This window comes from Carettochelys insculpta, chromosome 8 (genome assembly GCF_033958435.1).
Source record: "Carettochelys insculpta isolate YL-2023 chromosome 8, ASM3395843v1, whole genome shotgun sequence".
NCBI classification, from domain to species: Eukaryota; Metazoa; Chordata; order Testudines; family Carettochelyidae; genus Carettochelys; species Carettochelys insculpta.
Window position 1 is genome coordinate 73,089,979 of NC_134144.1, and position 20,655 is coordinate 73,110,633.

At 61.5% G+C, this 20,655-nt stretch overlaps 1 protein-coding gene across 9 annotated transcripts in view; it reads right to left on the reverse strand.

Annotated features, from left to right (window-relative positions):
* TNS1 (tensin 1) overlaps nt 1-20,655 on the reverse strand; it is a 245,809-nt gene that overhangs the window by 193,534 nt on the left and 31,620 nt on the right. The window contains exon 1 of one of the 9 annotated variants that reach the window (XM_075001460.1): nt 10,299-10,381. The exons of 7 other annotated variants lie outside the window; for them this stretch is intronic. Coding sequence is in view for 1 of the 2 variants with exons in the window: in XM_075001455.1 (XP_074857556.1) it covers nt 9,821-9,844 (24 nt within the window). In the remaining variant the exon portion in view is untranslated. Of the gene's footprint in view, nt 1-9,820; nt 9,860-10,298; nt 10,382-20,655 lie in introns of those variants that run through there. One more of the 9 variants, XM_075001455.1, reaches the window with a different exon arrangement.

The window sequence follows — 20,655 nt, forward strand, 5'->3', positions numbered from 1 at the left end:
AGAAGAATAAGTTTTCTCCCTCCTCCTTATGACTCCCTTTTAGATACCTGAAAACAACTATCATGTCTCCCCTCAATCTTCTCTTTTCCAAACTGAACAAGGCCAATTCTTTCAGCCTTTCTTCATAGGTCACATTCTCTAGCCCTTTAATCATTCTTGTTGCTCTTTTCTGGACCCTCTCTAATTTCTCCTCATCTTTCTTGAACTGCGGTGCCCAGAACTGGACACAAGACTCCAGCTGAGGCCTAACCAGCGCAGAGCAGAGCGGGAGAATGACTTCTCGTGTCTTGTTCACAACACACCTGGTAATGCATCCCAGAATCAGGTTTGCTTTTTTTGCAACAGCATCACACTGTTGACTCATGTTTAGCTTGTGGTCCACGATAACCTCTAGATCTCTTTCTGCTGTAGTCATTCCTAAACAGTCTCTCCCCATTCTGTATGTGTGAAACTGATTGTTCCTTCCCAAGTGGAGCACTTTGCATTTGTCCTTCTTAAACTTCCTCCTGTTTACCTCAGACCATTTCTCCAATTTATCCAGAACACTTTGAATTATGCCCCTATCCTCCAAAGCAGTTGCAACCCCTCCCAGCTTGGGATCATCTGCAAACATAACAAGCGTACTTTCCATGCCAATATCTAAATCATTGATGAAGATATTGAACAGAACCGGTCCTCACACAGACCCCTGCGGAACCCCACTTGTTAGACTTTTCCAGCAGGATTGAGAACCATTAAGAACTGCTCCCTGATAGATAGCCTCGCGAGCCCACCAAGCAGCACCCTAAGCTCCCCCTGCTCTGCACAGCCACTCAGCAGCCTACGAAGCGCTGAGCAGGTGCTCAGGGCTGGGGTGGGAAGTGACGTCTCTCCACCAGCCCAGATCTGCCGCGCTGGGAGAGGTGCCTCTTCCCCCAGCCCAGGCGCTGTTGTGGGGAGACAGAGCCGGGGGGAGATCTCTCCCCTCCATAGCTCCAGGGCAGCCAGCACCCAAACCACCATCTCTGGCCCCACAGCTGAGCCTGAACCCCAGCGAAAGCCCCCACCCCCTGCACCCCAGCCCTCTGCCCCAGCCCTGAGGGCCAGTCCCACCACATGGATTTTGTTATGTTCACCAACATACGAGGGACGTGCAACAGGGAGTGGTGTGCAATACATCACACTCATTCCACGTGTGGGACAAACGGGTCTGACCACCCGTGTCCCCCCTGCCTTGGGGTCCCGGCCATTGCCCACGGACTGGCTGGTGTGAGTGGGCTCTGGGACCGCCCCTGGGCACCTGCCTGGCAGACAGACATGGACAGGCTCCCGTGTGTCTCTGGGCGGTCGCAGAGAGATCCTGTTGCCACCAGAGTCGGGTGAGCCCCACCCGTCTGCACAGGGAGGCAAAGGGTGGGGCTGAAGACAATCCACAGAGGAAACCTCCCTTGCAGAACATGACAGCCCCACTAGAGAAACTCTCTTGTTCCCCTGGCTCCCCTACCAGCCCCGGGGTACGTTGCGTGGCACTTATGTTACAGAGGGAGCCCAAGGACAAGGTGTGATGGAGTGGCGGATACCTGTGTGTGTGTGTGGGGCTCACAGAGGGTGTGAGGCTCCTGCTGGGGTAACCCTGACGACCAGGTAACACCTTTGTACTGCAGACAAAGGGGGAGGTGGAGCCTGAGGGGTTTGAATTGGAACTGGGAGTTGGAAGCAGTGAGTCTGGGCGGGGAGAGAGAGAGAGACAAAGGAGGGGGCAAGGCCCCAGCTCTGGGGGCCCCCTGGGGCCTTCTCTCCCCAACATGGATGGGACTGGCTGTCTCTGCCGGCTGCACTGACTCCTCTGTACGACGCTGCGTCCTGTCGGCGAATAAACCTGCTGTTTTCCTGCTGAGTGAGAGACTCTCCTGCCTGCGGACAGGGTGCAGAGCTTGGGGGACCCCAGAACCCCATCACACTGGTGTCAGGAGTGGGATGTTCTGCACCCCGAGGATGGAGCATCCAGTAGTAAGTGACCGGGGCCCCGGAAGAAGTGGGGCCTGTGAGACCCAGGTGTGCTGACGGGCAGGGAGGTGCAGCTCCCCAAGGCGGAGGGGCCTGCGGCCGAACCCAAGCAACTGCGGTTGTGGTCCTCGAGAGGGGGTGTCACACCCGAGGAGGGGTTACTCCTGGGAATCTGTTGGAGTCGGTCCCAGAAGGTGGAGGGGCCGAGAGCCCAACCCCCAGGAACAAGTGACCCCTGAGGAGGCTGACACTGAATGAGTTCTTCCCAAGACAGGGTGCTCATGGTCCCTGAGAGCGGGTGTCACACTGAAGAAGGGGTTCCGCTGGGAGTCTGTTGGAGTCGGTCCCAGAGGGCGGAGGGGCCTACGGCCTAACCCTGGGCAGCTTGTGACCCGCAAGGAGCCTGGCACACTGAAGGGATTCTTCCAGGAATCGTGGGGTGCAGAGGGCATCAGCCTGAGAGCCTGCAACCACGCTGAGCAACTCCACTGTGAAGTGGCAGCACCTGGAAACCGAATTGAGATTAAAGAAGCTGGACAAGGCAGCGTGGATGTGCAGTGGCAGAGCTAAGGGCTGGGGAGAATCCTGCAGAGGTGAGCCCGAATCGGGGCAGGGAACCCTGGACTGCCTGGAGCTCTGAACCGAGTGGCCTGCCACAGCTCAAGGAGGGAAGGAGCGATTCCAACCCATCACCTACTAGTGGCCAAGACAGACCTGCGAAGAGTTTTCCAGGCCTGGGCCGAGGAAGGTGCCTGTGTGTCTGTGCAGGAAAGCAGCTGATCCACTGGGAATGGCAAGTTGTCTGTGAGAGAAGCTGCTTCACCTTCTGTGTGTATGTGGAGACCAGCCGGGGGGCTGGGACAAAGGAGAAAGTGTCTCCCATTGTCTGTCTGTGTTGAACAGCAGCAGCAGCATGGGGAGAGAGCAGAGCCTGGGTTTGGAAAAGGTGCCAATGAGGAAACTAGCCCATTGTCTGAGGAAGATTCCCCAGCCTAGGATGGCTGGAGAAGGATCCACCAGAAAAGAGCATTCCAGGTGTGTCTCTGAATCCAGCCATGGCGGCTGGAGCAGAGGGAATGGCTCTGGGATGGGCAGTGGTATCCCTGTTAAGGACACTGGTCCTTGGTGCAAGAAAAGTGCTTCTGCTTCTGGGGAAGTGAATCCTTTGCCTGAGCCTGTGGGGGCTCGAGATGGAGCCAAGATTCCAGAGCTGGATCTGAGGGCAGCTGAAACCCAGATGGGAAGTGGGCCTGCCTCTGTGTCTCTCAGGGGGGATGATGCTTTAACGTGGTCTAATCCAGTTAGTATCATCAGGGAATCCCAGAGACCAGACGATTCTGGTACTTGTTCTTTGCCTGATGCTGAGGTGTTACTGGGAGGGGGTGAGAGGACTCTGTCCTACCAGAGTCACCCTCTCGCCAGGACACAAGAACAGACGGGCAATGGAGTTATGCTGACTGATGAAGATAAAGGAGCTGGTAGCAGAAGGGAGGAAAGGGACCCTGACCTTCTGTCCGGTGGTACTGGCTGTCTGCCTGGAGGGGGATTACGTGGGAATCTGCTTAATGGGCCAGAAGTGATCCTGGGTGTAGGTAAAACCCAGGAGCTGGTTGTGGCTCAAGGGAGCAGTGCCCCCGTGGAGGCAGACGGGGGTGAGTTATTGTTTGGGGAAGCTCTTAAGGAAGAGAATTTCCCTGAAACTTTTCCTGACCCTTCTGTGGGGACTGCAGAAAATGGGAGTGAGGTAAAGGAGAGTGAACAGGAAAGGTGCATGTCTGTAAGAGCCAGAGCAGCCCTTTGCCTGGGGAGAAGTTTGTTTCAGCTCCTGATGGCCAGGACCTGCCTGAGTGTGAAACCACTGGCTGTGCTCTGCAAGGGTCCAAAGCAGGCAGTGTAAGAGTTTCTCAGGAATTGGAAGCTGGTGCAAATAAAGTAAAAACTATCAGAAAATGTGAGCAGCCCTGTGAGAACCAAGTAAAACGGCTGCACAGCCAATCTCTGTAGGATGCAGGAGAGGGCCAGCAATTCCCCATCTCCAGATGCTAGAAACACTTATATTCTCACACTGGACTCCAATTCTGATTCCATGGGGAGGCAGTAGTTGGAGGTGGAAGGACAAAGGAGCTTTGGGCCTGGTGGGCCAATAAGGGATAAACAGGGATTCCTTCATGTGGATTCTGCGTCTGGGACTCACAAAACAACTTTTAGAAACCAGTTTGGTTTGCAAATTTCCAGGCTGGCTGGGAGGGGGCCGTCTCCCCGAGATCATCAATGGCCCAGCTCTTGTTAGAAGGGAGGGCACAGCCAGAGAGATCAAATTTCCACCCCAGGGGGCAAGGGAGAAAATTAAAACTTGATGGCGCTAAGAAAGGCCTCAGCCATTTATCCCCAAAATACCAGATTCTCAAGGATGTTGCACAAAGGTTTTGGTCTACCAAAGAGCAACGTAAATGTACAGTTGCAATGGGTTTGTTCTGTTACTCACGCTGACTGCTGTAACCAAGGGGTGCTGCTACCAAAAGCTGTAGAATTGTACCATGCACTGAATGTTTGGAAAGAGCCATTTGACATGATGACATTGATGTAGAAGCATGAGTTGTATGTTGAAGGAGTCTGTAACTCTGAAATGTCACCATTGTTCCCTGTAACTAGTCTTGCAACCTGTCACATGAGGAGGAACATTCCAAACCTATTGTGTGGCATGGAAGGGGAAACTGAGGCACACAACCATTCTGGTGGTCTCGCTAAATGCCAAGGGTGGAAGCATTTGTACCTTCCTTTACTGGACTGTAACTGAATTCCAAACATGTGCTGGAGCAGCTGTATGGGCTGGTGGTCAGACAGGGCAGGGACCAGACCAGAAAAGAACTATGTGATCTGTTGGTGCTGCAGCATCTGTATGGGCTCTGCCTGCCCCACTTGAGAACGTGGCTGATGGACCAGAGACAGAAGCAGGGAGACCGACCAACCTGAGGGAACTAAAGGGACTTGTCCGGCTGCATCACATGAAAAGGGCCAATACCAAGCTCCTGAGTTGGAGCCTCCCCCAGCAGGATTATGACATGGAGGTGGTGCACATCAAGGGGAGCACTAAGGGTACAGCCAATGCCCGATCACGAGGGGAGGGCCCTGAACTTCCCCAGGTCACTGGCTGAGTGACCCCGTTCAGTTCGGTCTGGAAGGGGGGAGAGATGTGATGGAGTGGGGGATACCTGTGTGTGTGTGTGTGGCTCACAGAGGGTGTGAGGCTCCTGCTGGGGTAACCCTGACGACCAGGTAACACCTTTGTACTGCAGACAAAGGGGGAGGTGGAGCCTGAGGGGTTTGAATTGGAACTGGGAGTTGGAAGCAGTGAGTCTGGGCGGGGAGAGAGAGAGAGACAAAGGAGGGGGCCAGGCCCCAGCTCTGGGAGCCCCTCGGGGCCTCCTCTCCCCAACATGGATGGGACTGGCTGTCTCTGCCGGCTGTACTGACTCCTCTGTACAATGCTGCTTCCTGTCGGCTAATAAACCTGCTGTTTTCCTGCTGAGTGAGAGACTCTCCTGCCTGCGGACGGGGTGCAGAGCTTGGGGGACCCCAGAACCCCATCACACAAGGACTCTCTTTGCATTGCCGTGCCAGGCAGACTCCAGACAGCTCCTAACCTCCCTGTGGGCCAGGTGAACCGGAGGGAAGGGACAGAACTGGGGGCACTCGGTGGTCAGAAGAAGGAAGTTGCACAAGCCTGACCTGCCAGAGACGCTGTGCTCAGCAGGTTGGTCTACACCTGAGCCGGGGATCCCAGGGCATTGTGATCATCTCCTCTGACCTGCTGGGTAACCCCGAAGGGCCCCAGTGCATCCCTAGCCCAGAGTGCTTAGGAGAACAGCCAGGCCTGCTTTTAACACTGGCGCTGATGGCAAATCCACGCCGGCCCCTGGGAAATCGTTCCTGGCACGGACTCTCCCTGGCGCTTTCTTCCCTGCCAGCCCTGCGGAGCCAGCTGCGCCTCCTCCCTTCATGCACCCGCCCCTCCCTGGCAGTGGTCCCCGCCCTTCCCATTCCATGACTGTGCTCACCCCATCCTTGCACGGATCCTAGCCTGGCTGTTTGCATCCAGCTCACCATGGCTCCCCTAGTAAGGCCCCCCATGCCGCAGGGGGGTCAGAGCCGGATCCCCCCGCCCCCCGATGTCACCCAATACTGCTGCCCTCGCTCAGAGCTCTGGCTGGGGAACCGCCAATGCACCTCGGGCAGCACCAGGCACAGGGCGGCTCTCAGCCCGCAGCAGGGGCAGAAACGGCACCTGGTGCCTGGAGAACCAGGGTGAAATCCACTTCCCCTTCCCGCATCCCATGCACGGGCCCAACGGGGGAGGGGAGATCAGGGCCCGATCCTGCACATGCCAAAGCAGGCGCGGACTTGCTTGGAAGCCCTGGGGGTGGCAGGGCAGAACCCCGGAGCTGGGGGAGTTGCTGTTAGCTCTGCACGCCCTGGGGCGGCGGCGGCGCGCACGCAGACCGGTGACGGGGAGCACACGGGGTCAGCAAGCAGGATTGTGCCCCAGCCCAGGCACAGTTTGGGGGACAGGCCACGCGAGCTCCGGGGTGAGAGCAGAACACGCGCCTGGACAGCTGGGCAGGGCCCCGCGTCCTTCCCAAGCTGGTCCCCGCAGCCGGCTGAGAAGAACTCAGATCCCGGTGAATTCACACGTATCCCAGCGTGCCAAGTGCCATTGGGACAGCCGCCCCCGGGTTCTCACGTCTCATGCCATGGGGAGAAGGCCAGCCTGCTGCCCGACCCACCCAAGAGGGGGCGCTCTCCCTCGCGCAGACAACACTGCCGAGGAGCCTTTCAGATGGGGGATCCAGCCAAGTATTCACTGCGGGCGCCGTGCTTTTCCCCAGGAGCACAGCTCTCAGCACCTGGAGTCCTGCCAAATTCCAGCCCTTCCATCCCCCGCTGCATTCCCTGTGCGAGGCAGCAGCCTGTTTCTTCCCAGCAGCGCTCCACCCCAGAGGCAGCTGCATGTCAGCACTGGAGCAGAGCTCGTCCTGGGCCCCAGGAGCCTCGGTGCAACCAGCCAGTCAGCCGTTCTCTGGCACACCTCTAAGGATACCAAGGAGAGCCCCTCTCCGGCCTGATGAGATTCCAGGGATTCCAGCAGCTGCTTGCCTGGCCTTGCAAGCCGCGTTTTCTTGGGACAAGCTCTAGCGTCCAAAGGGCATTGTGTGGCTAAGCAGCCAGGCCAGCCAGTGACTCCCACCGCATGGGCCCCACCAGGAGGAATTAACACACACAAGGCGGGAGATTAATGAAAAAAAAAGGGGATTTCTGGGTTGTGACCCAGGGCCATTCCCAAATACTGCTGCCAGAGGAGGGGCTTCCCCCACCCCGGCTGTCCTGGGACACCTCATCCCCAGGCGGCCGAGCGGCAACCCTCATGCTCCACCTTTCTCCTCCCGGAGCGGGACCGGGAGCAGCCCCAACCCTGCCTCTAGGCACAGCTGGAGCAGCTCAGGGGGCTGCTTTCTCTCAGCCCAGCTCCAGGCCATCAGTTCCACCAAAGGTGGATGTTCTGAAAGGCCGTGCTGGGTCCACCCCGGACAGCTTGTCATGAGCCAGCTGCCCACAGCCTGGGCGAGTCCCCCCACCGGCCATTACGTCAGCTGCTTCCATTGGCCAGAGTTGGGGTCACCCAGCTGCAAACCGAAGCCTGGAGCTCTGCCCACCACCAGACCAGCCCCCACCCCACAGCGAGACACTGGTGGCCAAGGCAGGTGGGCCTTTGGGGACGGGGCCAGCCAGAGACACGCTGATCCTGGCCAGGTTTAGGTTTCTGAGGGTACAGCTACATTGACAGGAAGATCAACCCAATCAGAGTCAAGGTTCCGGGGTTTGATTTCATGCACCTCGCAGGGCCGCGCTAAATCGAACCAGCTCGAGAGTGGACCTGGCACTCCTCATTCTCGCGAGGAGTACGGCAGGGCGATGGGAGAGACGGGGAAACCGAGGCACCGGCTGCTCAGTGACTTGCTCAGGGCATCGACGATCAAACCCAGCTCTCCTGGCTCCCAGCCCCTCTCTTCCTGCGAGTCCCGGCCAGCCTGCTGCCCTGCACGGCTCAGACGGAGGGACCCGCAGCACCGAGCCTGTGCAGAGGGCCATGGGCTGTAGCTGACATGCTGCTTTGCGGCTCGCTGAAGCAGGTGGCTGCTGGGCTCTCCCCAGTCCCAGCTGGGGTGGAGAAGAGGAGTGAGGATGCCATTCCCGGCCCCCAGCCCAGGGCAGCGCTCTCCCAGCCGGGTGACACATCCCCAAACCATCCCTGCAGAACGCCCCAGACGGTGCAGGAGGTGGGAGCTCCTCGCTCAGACAATGAGCCATCGGCCTGCATCCTGTTCCCAGCCCAGCCCAGCCCAGCCCACGCATCTGCTGATCCCCCCCCAGCCCGGCAGGGAGAGCTCGGGGCTGCTCTGCAGGCGGGGGTCAGCCCAGGTGGAGGCAGCAGCTGCAGCCCCGGGGATACGAGGGGTCGCTGCCCGCACCACCCACGAGCCAGCTTGCCGAGTGCCTGGGGAGCATGAGAGGGCACACGCAGCCCCCTGGGCACGAGACGGGCTCTGGCTGCTGGGGCCGGCCTGCACCAATGCTGCAGCCTCGCTGCCACGGCCAGGCTCTCGGCAAGGCCCGAGCGACCCCCTGCAGCTCAGACAGAGGCTGGATATTTTGGCAGTGACAAGCAGCCCCAGCCGGGCCTGAGTAAACATGCCCTGCCCGCACCCGGCGGTGCCACTCGGCCGCCCAAGGAGGCACATTCCTGCATTCCTGCCAGGCGCACCAGGCCCTGCCACGCACAGGGGTGCCACCTTCCCGCAGGGGGCAGTGCCCAGTGCAGGAGCTGCTCCGACGCCTGCCGGCTTGGCCCTGGGAGTTGGGGTCGGGGAGGACCTCAGGGTGGCCCGGGAGCTGGAGGCGCAGAGGCTGGAGCTGTGGGTCACCCTGTGGGCATCTCCCCGCCCCCCGGGGGCTGCACGCCAGTGAGGTCTAGTAGTTAGAGCACGGACGGGCTGGTCTGTGTCAGCTGACCCCAGCCGGGAGGGCAGGGGCGAAGATGGGGGGGCAGCACTAGCCCCCAAACGAGGCTGGCCTGGAGCAGGGATGGGGCTCGTCTGTGTTTTCCTCTCCTCTCTGTAGGAACCCCGGGCCCCTCCCGGCCTTGGCCCTCTTGGCCTGAGCGTGGCCATGGAGTGCCCCCCCCACCTCCCCCCACGCCCTGTGCGGCAGAGCCTGGCCAGACCCCCACGGCTTGTGCCCTCCCCACCCCGATGCTCCAGCCACGCATGGCTCTGGCTCCGCCCCCGCTCCACCCCCGCAGCGGCCCATGGGTAGCCCTGCCCCACGGCGCCCCACCAAACATTCCTGAGACAGCGACCCCTTGCCCAGAGCCCACCCCGCAAAGGGGCCAGGAGACGCCGGAGGGGCCGCCGGAGGAGGGCAACTCCAATGCGATACCAGTGACACGCCAACTAGCCCAGCTCCCTGAGCGGCCCCCTGCCCTGGGGGCTCACCCATGCCCAGTCCCACCCCAGGGCTGTGTTTCCCTTGCTGATTGGAAGCTGACGATTCCTCATCCCAGGCCAGGGTCCCAGCAGGGAGTCCTGAGAGCAGCCCCACAGCCCCGCCCTGCCTCAGTTTCCCCATCAGTAAAATGGGGGTAACGGCCCTTTTAGGGAGGTTTTGACACACTCAGTCACTGTAACAATAGCCCCATACTGTAGCCCCCCCCCCCAGCAGCAACCCTCCTCTCACCCGGCTCACATCACATCACATTCAGCAAGCACCCAGCACTCACCAGAGAGACCTCCTGTTTCAACATCCCCCAGGCCTGCAGATGCCCAAGAGGAGGCCCACACGGCACCCCAGAGCTGGGCGCAGGGAGCTCAGGAGCCAGGTCCCCTGCGCAGCTGGCCGGAGGAGGGGCTGTGCAGCCAGCTGGCGTGCGGTGGAGCTGTGCCTGGGGTTGGGGCGAAGGTGCAGCCTAGTCCCCCGTACCTGCTCCATGGTTCCCCCATTGCCCGGCACGCCTGGAACAGCTCCTTGTCTCCGAAGGCAGCGGTCAGGCGCAGCTGGCTGCTCGCCAGCGCCGGGTTTAACAATGTACAAATGGCCATTAACTTCGATTGCAGGGGGAGGAGGCATTTTGCAACAACAAGCGGCAGCTGCAGGCTGGCAAGGAGCAGCCCAGCTCTGGGGGCAGCACACAGCAGGTGGGGGTGGGGACAGACCCCCCGCCCCCAGCACCCGAGAGCATCACCTGCTATTGGTCCTACCTGGTTTTCTCTGCCCGGCCTGGCTCTGGAGGGCAGGGCAGGGCAGGGCAGGCCAGCACCAGCAAGAGAGGCCGAGGCAGGGGCAGCTTGGAGGGAGGAGGCAACTCTCTGAGTCGGAGGCGTTTCAGCCTGATGAGAAACGGAGAGTGCCACGGGACTGGCTTCAGGCCAGGGTGGGCAGGCACTGGCTGTCCCCGGCACTGAACCGGTGCCAAGGAGGCCCAGGGAGGCCGCAGCCGTTTGCAGGTAGGGTGCCTGGACCCTGCAGCTGGCAGGTCTGGCACTCTTTGCCCCCGGGCATGCTGCATCCCCCTTCCTGTCCGGTCACGGCTGGGCTCTCCCGGCCTCGCCAAGACCCCGGTGTCCGGAGGCAGACACACCACATGGACACAAGATATCTCCTCCCCCTACCCCAGACCAGCCTTTACACAGCCCCTCTGCCCCCCAGCGCCTCCTGCCCATCCCTCCAGGAGCACAGCCCCCTGGGCCACACGTGCCCTGAGCCTCCCAGCCCCTCGCCCCAGCAGGGTGGTACAACCACTGCCTTTGTCGAGTGGTCCTGCTTTGGGCAGGGGGCTGGACTAGATGACCTCCCGAGGTCCCTTCCAGCCCCAGGATTCTCTGGAGCCGGGGAACGGGGGCTACGGACAGCGGGTGCAGTGTGTGCCTGTCGCACAGCAGCCGGCGTGAGCTGCACAGCGCTGTGCCAGCTCACGAGGCCACTCACCCCCCGCGCAGGCCAGGGCACGGCGTGCGATCTGCCAGCAGCCCTTTGGGTTCCCAGGCCGCCGGCTCACGACTTTCAGACGGGGCCTGCAGCACCACCACGCGCTCCTCCCCAGAGATTAGGCCGGGCTGGCTCCCCTCTGCCGGCAGAGCCCGGGAGAAATGCGGCTTGTTCCCCGAAGTGGGCAGGACCCCGAAGGGACGTGGGCAGAGGGGACAGGCAGACGATCAGGCAGAGGCACAGCCAGTGGGGGCTGCCAAAGGAGCACCCCGAGGAACGCCTGTCCTGCTCCCACACCGCGGCACCTGGGTCCCGGTGGCCCTGGGCTGAGAGCCGCAGGCAGGCGCGCGGCACTCACCCCCCGCAACTGCCCGGAGCAGCCCTGGGCCTGCAGACAGAACGGGCTGGAGGACTCCAGCGAAGTCTGCATCCTGGAACAAGCAAATGCAAAATGGCAATGGCTTCCCCCAGGGAGGCCCTGATGGCCACTCCCGCGCCGGCCTGCAAGCCAGGCAATATCTACTCCTCTCAGCAGGGGTGGTTTTGGCGTAGCCTGGGGTTGTCCTTTTATAAATGGCTGTCACGCTCCTCCCCAGAGCCAGCTGCATCGCATCAGGGAAACCCAGCACGCGGTATGTTGGGCGCAGGGGGAGATGAACCCAGCCCTTGCACCATTTGTGTGGCAGCCCAGTAGCCAGCAGAACTGGCAGGGGAGGGCTCTTCTGCCGGGTGTCCCAGTGCCAGACACCATGCCACCAGGCCAGAGAGTCGGGCTGGTGCTGGGACACAGCCTCTGGCTGCAAAGAGCAAGTTACACCGTGCCAAGGGCTGGGGAGCACCAGCTACTTGGGACCCCCATAGCAGCAAAGCCCTTCCCCAGACCCCACAGAGGAAGCTGCTGAGCCTACGCCCACGATCTGCTCCCAACGTAACCCTCCCAGGATCTGGCCTGGTACAGAAGCGGTATAAATAAATATGGCTCCAGCAGGCTCAGCCCCGCCCTGGATTCACAGCTGGCTGGGTGCAGCCATAAGGACACAGAGATTTGGGTCATCCAGCCTCTCCCAGAGCTCCCAGCGCACACTCAGTGTCCCAGGAGGGGCAGGTCACAGGTCACCCCTTCCCATGCTCCCTCCGCCCTGGAGTCTGGGAAGCAAACGGCTCCGGGGCAGATGGAGCCAGGCCGGGCGGGGGGGTCCCAGCAGAGCCCGGCTTTGAGAGCATTCCAGCCCCCTCACTGCAGGGTAAGGGCTGCAGCAGCTGCACGTCGACAAACACCGAGGCGAGGGGAACACGCCGCTTGGAGCCAGCCCCAGCTTCCCGCTCGCCAGAGGGAGGGCAGAGCGCAGCCGGGCCGGGAGACAGTGCCACGAACAGAGCTAGGGACACGCTCCAGCCAGCAACGCCAGCAAGGCAGCGAACGAGTCCCCCGCCAGGGGCTAGCGACCCCCAGGTCGGGACTCACACACTGTCCCGGAGTGGGGGGGGGGTCCCCAGCCCTGCCCCCACCAGCAGGCGGACGTGGCTCTCACTCCCCGGGGGAACAGCCGGGGGTCAGGCGACAGGGACGCAGCACAGAACAGACTGGTCAGCACAGGGACCAGAACCCGTCAGTACCATCCAGCTTGGGGAGAGGGGCCCAGAGGGGTCCCGGAGTTGGGCCCTGGTCCCCTTCCTCTCTCTCCAGCCAGACCAGACTGCCCCACCCCCCAGCCCAGTTCCAATTCAAACCAGCCTGGGCCCTCCTCCGCCTCTGTCCTGTTTCCTGGGGAAGAAAGGGGTCACCTGGTTGCCTGGGTTACGAAGAGCAGGGATGGCCATTGGCTACCTGTGAGACGTCATCACACCCAAACTCCCATCACAACTCTGCTGTGTTTGGGGAAAATGAGGCACACACCTGGGGTTACTGCAGGACAGTGGGAAACACCTGCAGCCGACCCAGGGGAATAAAACCTTCGCACACCCCACCCGCTGCGTCACACCCACCCACTAGCCAGGCCAGGTGCTCCGGGTTTGCCAATGCCCGAGAACTGGCCTTGCTAACTGGGCTCCCAAGAGGAATTTGCCAGGATGCCAAGGGAGCCACGCCCCAGGAGCGGGCAGGGCCGCCCCCCGAGGGCACTGCTGCTATATGGGCGGAAGGGAGCCCCCTCCAGTAACCCCCCACCGCAGCTCCGCCACTCCAGAGACCAAAGGGGCAACCACCGCCCCCAGCTGGGAGCTGGGCTCCTCCCCCACATTGCATGTACCCCCTGCTAGCCCGTGTGTGTGCCAGGCTGTTCCCTCCACCGCTCACCCCACCTCATCCCGAACGCACCCTGGCTCCCCACTGCCCCGGGTTGTGCACCTTGCGGTCGGATGGCTCTGCTACTTTCGGGCAGAGAAGGGGGGCACTCAGTCTGTGAGCTGCTGCTCCCCCAAAACCCGGCCGTCCCACCAGCTTGCCGGCAGGTCCCACCCTCGGGGACGTGACAACGTTGTCTCATTGCCTTTTTCCCGGGAAAGCTGTGGGGCAGTCCCACAGCAGCGCCTCCCCAGTGCTGGCCAGCGGCGGGCCGAGACCTGTCCGGCAGGGCCGCATGGGGCAGGCAGCAAGGCCCTGCGCACACCCCTCGTGAAAGCCTCCGAGGAGAGCGCTCAGGCACACACAAGTCAGGGTGAGGGGAGCAGAGACGACGGGAGGGCCGGCACAGCTCCTGGGGGTGCAGAGCGGAGGGGACACGGTAAAGGATGCTCCCCCCCCAGCTCTGCTTTCAAGCACCCCCACAGCCACACACTGCAGTGGTACCCGCCCTGGTCTCCGGAGGGCCCTGGGTTTGCAGTCATTTGGCTCTTTAACCCCGATGGAAAACACCCACGTGGGCAGAGACGGTGCGACCCAGGCAAGCCAGCGGAGAGGGACCCTGCGGCAGTCTACAGGCCCTTGGACTTCACCAGTCCTGCTCTGGTCCACGCCACCGGCTCGTGCCTGGGCTCTGGCCCAGGCCCTGGCTGCGCTGCCATTCTCTCTGCAGGCCCTGCATACTCCCTCTGCGTACCCGTTCCCTTTTCACCCAGAGAGCACGTTCCTCCCTGCGATCCGGCTGCTGAGAAGAAACAGCCTGGCCCCTCGAGCCCCGGCCCCCGTGAAAGCAAACCAGGAGGCGGGACGATGCACCGTGTCCCGCTTCCCAGCCACGCACATTGCAGCACAGCTGACAGATCCGAGACATCCCATCTCCTGCCTCGCTCTGACGCGCTCCGGACACGCTTTGCCACCCCTGCCCCGAGCTCGGGGCGGCCAGACCCAGTCGGGCTCCACACGGGGGGCTCCCAAGCACATCGTGAGAGCCCCAAGGCTCGGGAGGCTCCACCAGGCCCCCGGAAGACAGACCACGCCAAAGGCTGTCGGCTGGTTTCAGAGAACTGGCTCTTGGCAAAGACAGCGACTTCCTCTGTTTATGCTTTCTGCCCAAGCCACAAACCGCAGCTCCTCCTCCCCCCCGAGGAGCCTGTGCTGGGAGATTAGGTGTGTTGCAGTAGTTTCTAGGGACGCCGCAGTGCTAGGCGCTGTACGTACACAGAACCGATGGCCCCCATCCCGAAGCAACGGCAGCCGGGTGCTCCCAGACATGAGCAAGGCTGGAAAATGCTGCTGGGAGTGGAACAAGCGTTCGGATTTTACCAGGTTCCCAAAGGACCCGAATGCCTCACTAAAAGAGCCACTCTTGGCGTTATCTGGGGGCAGCTCTCTAGCCTGTAATAGATGTTCACCACAGCCCCTTCTGGCCTGAAATCGATCAGCCGATGCCGTTCACTGCCTGGGTGAGGGTGTGCCTCAGTTTCCCTAGCTGAGAAATGGGTGCCTGCCTCCCAGGGGGCTCCCTCCGGCACACAGCCAGCTAAGGACTGGGGGCCTCCGTGTGATGCTGATGGGGGGATGGGGAGCCCCTCATTGTGGCTTCCAACGTGAAGCAGCGCCGTAGCTGCGTGGGAGGCTTTGCTCACCGGTCTCGGGGCTGGGGGGGCCTTGAACAAGGGGGACCGCCCCCGGCTCATCGCCAGCCGGAAGGCAGCAGCAAGAGGGAAGCAGGGAAGAACTTTCCACCCAGCGCCGACCCCCCGGCCTGGCTGTCGAGAGCGGCCACTGGCTGACGGCGGGGCGGCCTTACACGGGCAAGCGCCGCTGCTCAGCGCCTCCCGGGCTCTGGCTGGCCCTGGCTCCACACCCCTTGGCAGCAGGGCCAGAGCCCCTCAGCCCGGGGGAGGGGTCAAGAGCTGGCAGCCTCCCTGCACCGTCCCCTCCCCCGTGGTCTGACCCTGCTCCCCTCCCCCTTCTTGTCCCCCCCTGCACTTCCCCCCTGGTCTGACCCTGCTCCCCTCCCCCTACTTGTCCCCTCCCCCTGCACTCTCCCATGGTCTGCCCAGCCCCCCTCCCCCTTCTTGTCCCCCCCCTGCACTCCCCCATGGTCTAACCCTGCTCCCCTCCCCCTCCTTGTCCCCCCCACCCTCCCGCATGGTCTGTTCCCACCCCCCTCCCCCTCCTTGTCCCGCCTGCACTCCCCCACGGTCTGCCCCTCCTCTCCTCTCCTCCCCCTCCTTCCCCACGCCCTCCCCCAACATGTGCCCCTGCTCCCCTCCCCCATCGCCCCCCCCTTCCCCCAGACTTGCTGCTCCCCCTTTACCAGCCAGCCCCTCCCTCTCACTCACTCCCCCTCTCTGTCTCAGTGCCCTGGCTCCCCACCCCGGACAGGGGCTCCCCACGTGTCCCCCGGTGGGCTGCCCGGCGGGGCTGGGGGTGCCCTTCCCGGCTGGCCCAGATGGCCCTCCGCCAGCTCCGATGCTGCTGGCCTGCTGTGACCCGCCTGGCGTTACAGCGTAGCAGCCCCACCAGAGCTAGCTTGGGGGGGCCTGCTTGGTGCACAGCCCCCGGGGAGTCCCCGGAGGTGCCCAAAGGGGAACGTGCTGCCTGCATTGGCTCCAAACCCCCCACTCACCGAGGGAAAGCGCCCGCCAGCCTCACCGGGGCCCTCTGTGTGCCCTGCGCCCGCCTGGGACAGCAGCCCCAAACACCCGGGGCTAGGCTCAGACAGGCTGGGGCTGCAGGGTAACACACACCTTGTGGACAGCAGGCGAGATGGGGGCCGTGTCTTTACTCCACCCCCCAGCTCCCCGCTAGCCCGGGGGGCAAAGGGGCTTCTACACACCCCGGCGCTCCCTTGATCTCCGCCATACGAGGCCCATGATACCAGGCCCGGCTGCCGGAGCACGTGGGCACAGAGCTAGGAAACCGTGGGCATGTCACCTTGCCAAGGACAAGCCAGAGGCCTTCCAGCTGCGCCTGTCTCCAGTCCTTTCTAGGAGCTAAGCGGCAAGGCAGAGTTTGGCCTGGTCCGACACCAGCCACATAGGCACACGCTAGCCTCCTGCTAGCTTTCAGCTCCCCCATATTCTGGACAAAAGGCAAAGACCCTTTCCAGAAGCTCCGGGCACCACATTTCAGTCCCGGATAAATGGCAGAGCACCGAGGAAGGCAACAAGGCAAGGAGCCTTGCAAGGAAGGTCCTGATATAGGACTCAGGGACTCTGGCTTCAATTCCAGCCCCTGCCACAGCTTCTTCACATGTCCTTGGGCATATCACTTGATCTCACTGGGCCTCCTACGTAAAAGAGGGGTGCAGGCATTTCCCTCCTTTGCCCCTTTATCCACCTTGGCTATTGCATGCTGGGGTGGTCTCACTGTGTGTCCATCACAGTGGCAGCCTCCAGGACAGCCCTCCTTGCCCCGCAAATGGCCGCGTGCATGGCAAGGACGAGTGACCTGGACATGAAGAGCCGGAGGGCGGAATTCAGCTGGGACAGCTGCCTGCAAAGAGGCGGCAGGGACATGATAAAGGCGACGGAGATCAGCTCTGCTTCTGAGCTGCCCAGGGCAGAACGAGGCGTCACGGGACACGGGCTGCAGCGGGTGGGGAGGGAGAGTGTAGATAAAATATTTAGGAAAAAAGCAAGAAGCTGCTAAGAATAGGCCGGGCAAAGGGACGGGCTGCGGGGTGAGGGGGGTGTTACAGCTGTCACACTGGCAAGACGCCAGGGCCAAAGAAACACCAGGCGATCAGGGAGGGTTGAGGGATCACTAAGATGCCCCTGCAGAGATCTGAACCCCCCTGTGGAGTGGGCGGGACGGGGCAGGCAGGGCTGTGCAGGAGAACATGGCATGGCACAGGAGCCCCTGCCTGGACTATATGCAATGCTTGGCACCCGCGATGGCTCTATTCCCTGCCCCTCTGTTTACCCCGCTAAGTGGCTGCTCGGTTCCCTGCAGGACGCTGAGGGCGGCTCAGATCTCTGCTCCCCTTGGCTCCTCCCCAAAACGTTGCTCCACCCGCTCTCTCCGCCAGTGTCCCACACCATTCGGCAGCTGCTGTGCCCCACCCCAGAGATGGCTGCATTTCCCTAGCAAAGAACAGGCCAGCCGCACAGCAGAGGCCTCTAACGTAGCTTTTACCGCCGTGCAAAATCAAAAGGCCGCAACATTATATGTCCTGAGACAGGCTTAAACGTCCAGAGCCACAAGAGTGCTTTGTCCCTCTCGCCGTTCAGACCGGGCAAACCGGTTCAGGTGAAACCGATCCCCAGCTCCAAACGCCCCCTGAGCTGGCTGGCAGCCACGCTGACCCAGACCACGACTGATAACAGAATCCCCAGCCCCTGCTTGGTTCCGACTCATGCTCAGAGGCGAAATCACTAGGGTGGAGTTAGAGGGCCAGCTTGCTTTCCAGGCCCGGGCTGGGTGCAGATGTGAAAATCCCACCATCTCCGAGTAGGCAGAGCCCAAAGGAATTGGGAGAGGTCAGACCACCGCCACATTTCAGCTTGTCCTCTGAAGTCACGAGTTTCGTAAGTTCCCCGGTCACTACTGACAACAGAGGCCATCCACCCACCTCTGCCCCACTGCCAACAAACAGATCACTGCACCCTTGGGGAGCTCCAAGGCAGAACGCTGGCATACTCAGCAGAGTGCTGGGGAGATGGAATCCCTCCAGCCTCCTGGCAGAGCGACTCCAGAGCCCCACTTCTGCCAACTTTCCACGGTGCAAAACCAGCCAGGCTGTTGCTGTTCACTCTCTGGATCTCTTTCAGGGAGAGGCTCCAGCCTGACAGCAATATTGACACCGGAAACTCCTCCAAGTCAGAGCCGCTGCTGGATTGTTACACAGACGTTTGATGTAACACATTTTGTTTGCTGCAGTCTAGGTCTTCTGTTCTCTAGAGCTCCACTGTCAAACACTCCACTACAGTACTCGTGGGAACAGTTACAAGAGATGGTGTTCAACCACACAGATGAACTTCCACGCAGCTTGAACCCCAGCTGAGTCTCCAGTGCTTACCAGGGACCACACCCTGCCTGGAATTCTGTACAGCATGGAGACATCTAGTGGTCAAATAGTGCAATGCCAGTAAACATAATCGCACCTCCTCTTCTCGGCAAGAGACGACTCAAGGTGGAGCGTTCCCAGCCCAGGCCGAGAGAAGGTGGACCTCAGATGCGGGGACAATCGAGGACATGCAGTGGTGAGGCTGCCAGACAAACAGGTCTGGGGTTCTCTCTGGCACTCCAGCACCCACCCTGCACTGCCCAGCCCCACCAGCAGGGATCTCCCAGGAGCAGGTCCCCCCCACCCCTGGGCCTGATTCTGATCTCAGTCATGCAGGTAGAAGACAGGAGACATCCACATCCCAACCCATTCCACCCCCAGCACCAATGGGGCTTCTGGCCCTTCCCGCCCCTTTCTCCCCACGAGAAGGGCTCCCACCAGGCGTGGAAGAAGAGGATCTGCAGCGAACTTAGCAGGCCTCTGGAAAAGGCCCCGGATCCCTTCCCGGCCGTGCCAGTGTCTCTGCAAGTGGCAGCCGCGGTGCCCCCCAGACGTGCGCCTGGCGGTTTACAACCCGCCCGGGGAAGTTCCCCCTAACGGTGACCAGCTGGCAGCAATCTGAGCAATCAAGAGCTGAATACATTTGGAGCCGGCTTCAAGGAAACAGCTCTGCGGTGGGGGACGGGCAGGGGCGCCGCAGCTCCATCCCCAGGAATGCAGAGAGGGGAGCATGCCTGAGGCCTGAGGTAAGCCTTATTAATAGCACAGGCCAGTCTGACGGTGAGTGTGAGCAGTGAGCGGGCCCTTCCCCCGCCCCTCGTGGGATTCAGCTTCTATCGCACGCGGCAGCATCACGCAGACCAGGCCAATCCCGTCCCGCATGTGCGGCACGCCCCTCGGGCCTTGCACATGTGCTCACACCGCAGGTCTCAGCCCCGCCGGCCACCTGGCCTGGGTCGGGCTGCAGACCCACCGGCTTGCACGATTTTATCACGAGCCTGGTGACATGCGCTGCTTCTCCTACAGCCCCCTGGACCGAGGGATTCCCCAAGAGCTGCAGCTTTCATTTAAAGAGAAAGAAAGAAAGAAAGAAAATCCCTTTTAAGCCCTTGTCTTGTTGGGGGGAAGGTTGAGGACGTGATCCGCTGGGATGAGAGAGAACAAAGGAATCGAAAAGCCGCCCTTTTTAAAAGCTCGTGGGCTTTAAGCCCCTCTCGGGATTCAGGGGTCTCTGGGTGAGCAGCGCTGTAAATTAATAAGATTGCAAGAGGAGGCGAGAGATCAAGTTGACGCAGCTGAGTCTGATCGATGTCTGCTCCTCTGCACAGCCCCTGTACCGAGCTGCTAGGTGTACCAGCTCCTCAGCACCCCCTATCGCTGTCCTGCGGAGCCCTCTGCACGCAAAAAGGAGAGGGGGGGGATTGTGCCTAAGTCCTCTGGGCTCAGCATTCTCCAGCAGACCCAAACTCGGAAGTCACTTGGGCGGCAGGGCATCTCCTCGGAGGGGTATCGCATACGCGCCCTCTGCAAGCAGCCTGGAGGGTCACGCGCAGCCGGAGCTTGGGGAGACAATACGTCCCAACACGCAGCGCTCCCTCCTCAGCTGAGCAGCGTGTCAGGCCAGGGATCATAGTCTCTGCCATTTGCACTATGTTTGCCCCAGGAGGTCAAAGCACCCCGCAAGCACCCCTTGCACGGACGGCCCCCCTCCTCTGGGCCCGGCCTGGCTCTCAGCCTGGCAAAGCACAAGCGTCCCCAACAGCCGTCTGAGGTGCGTCCTTTGCATCAAATGCCAAGACTGGGTCACACCTGCGGAGCATTGCAACAGGGCAGGACAAGAACCCCGGGGCGCTGGAATCAAGAGAAGACAGTGGGGCTGGCCAGGCCACACTCTCAAAAACCCTCACCCAGCAGAGTCCGCCCGGCTCTCGCATGGCACCCGCCAGGAAAACGCAGAACAGCCCGACCTCGGCCAACATGCAGAAGGTCTAGGGAGCTGGAAGGATGACAACTGGGGCATTTCTGGGCCCGGCTGGAAATTTTGTCCCCCGACGAAGTGAAGTGGAGGAGACTTGTCGCTGAGCTATGCGCAAGTCGGAGTACCAGCGTTGAAGTCAGCTAAGTCAATAACAGGACTCGGGGACGCCAGATGAGCTGAGCAAGCAGCGGGTTTAGAACTGACCCAAGGAAGTTTGCCATCGCGGCGCACGGGCGGCCTGGGGAACTCCTCGCCGGGAGCTGCTGAGAAGGGCGGGACCGTAACGGGGTTCAA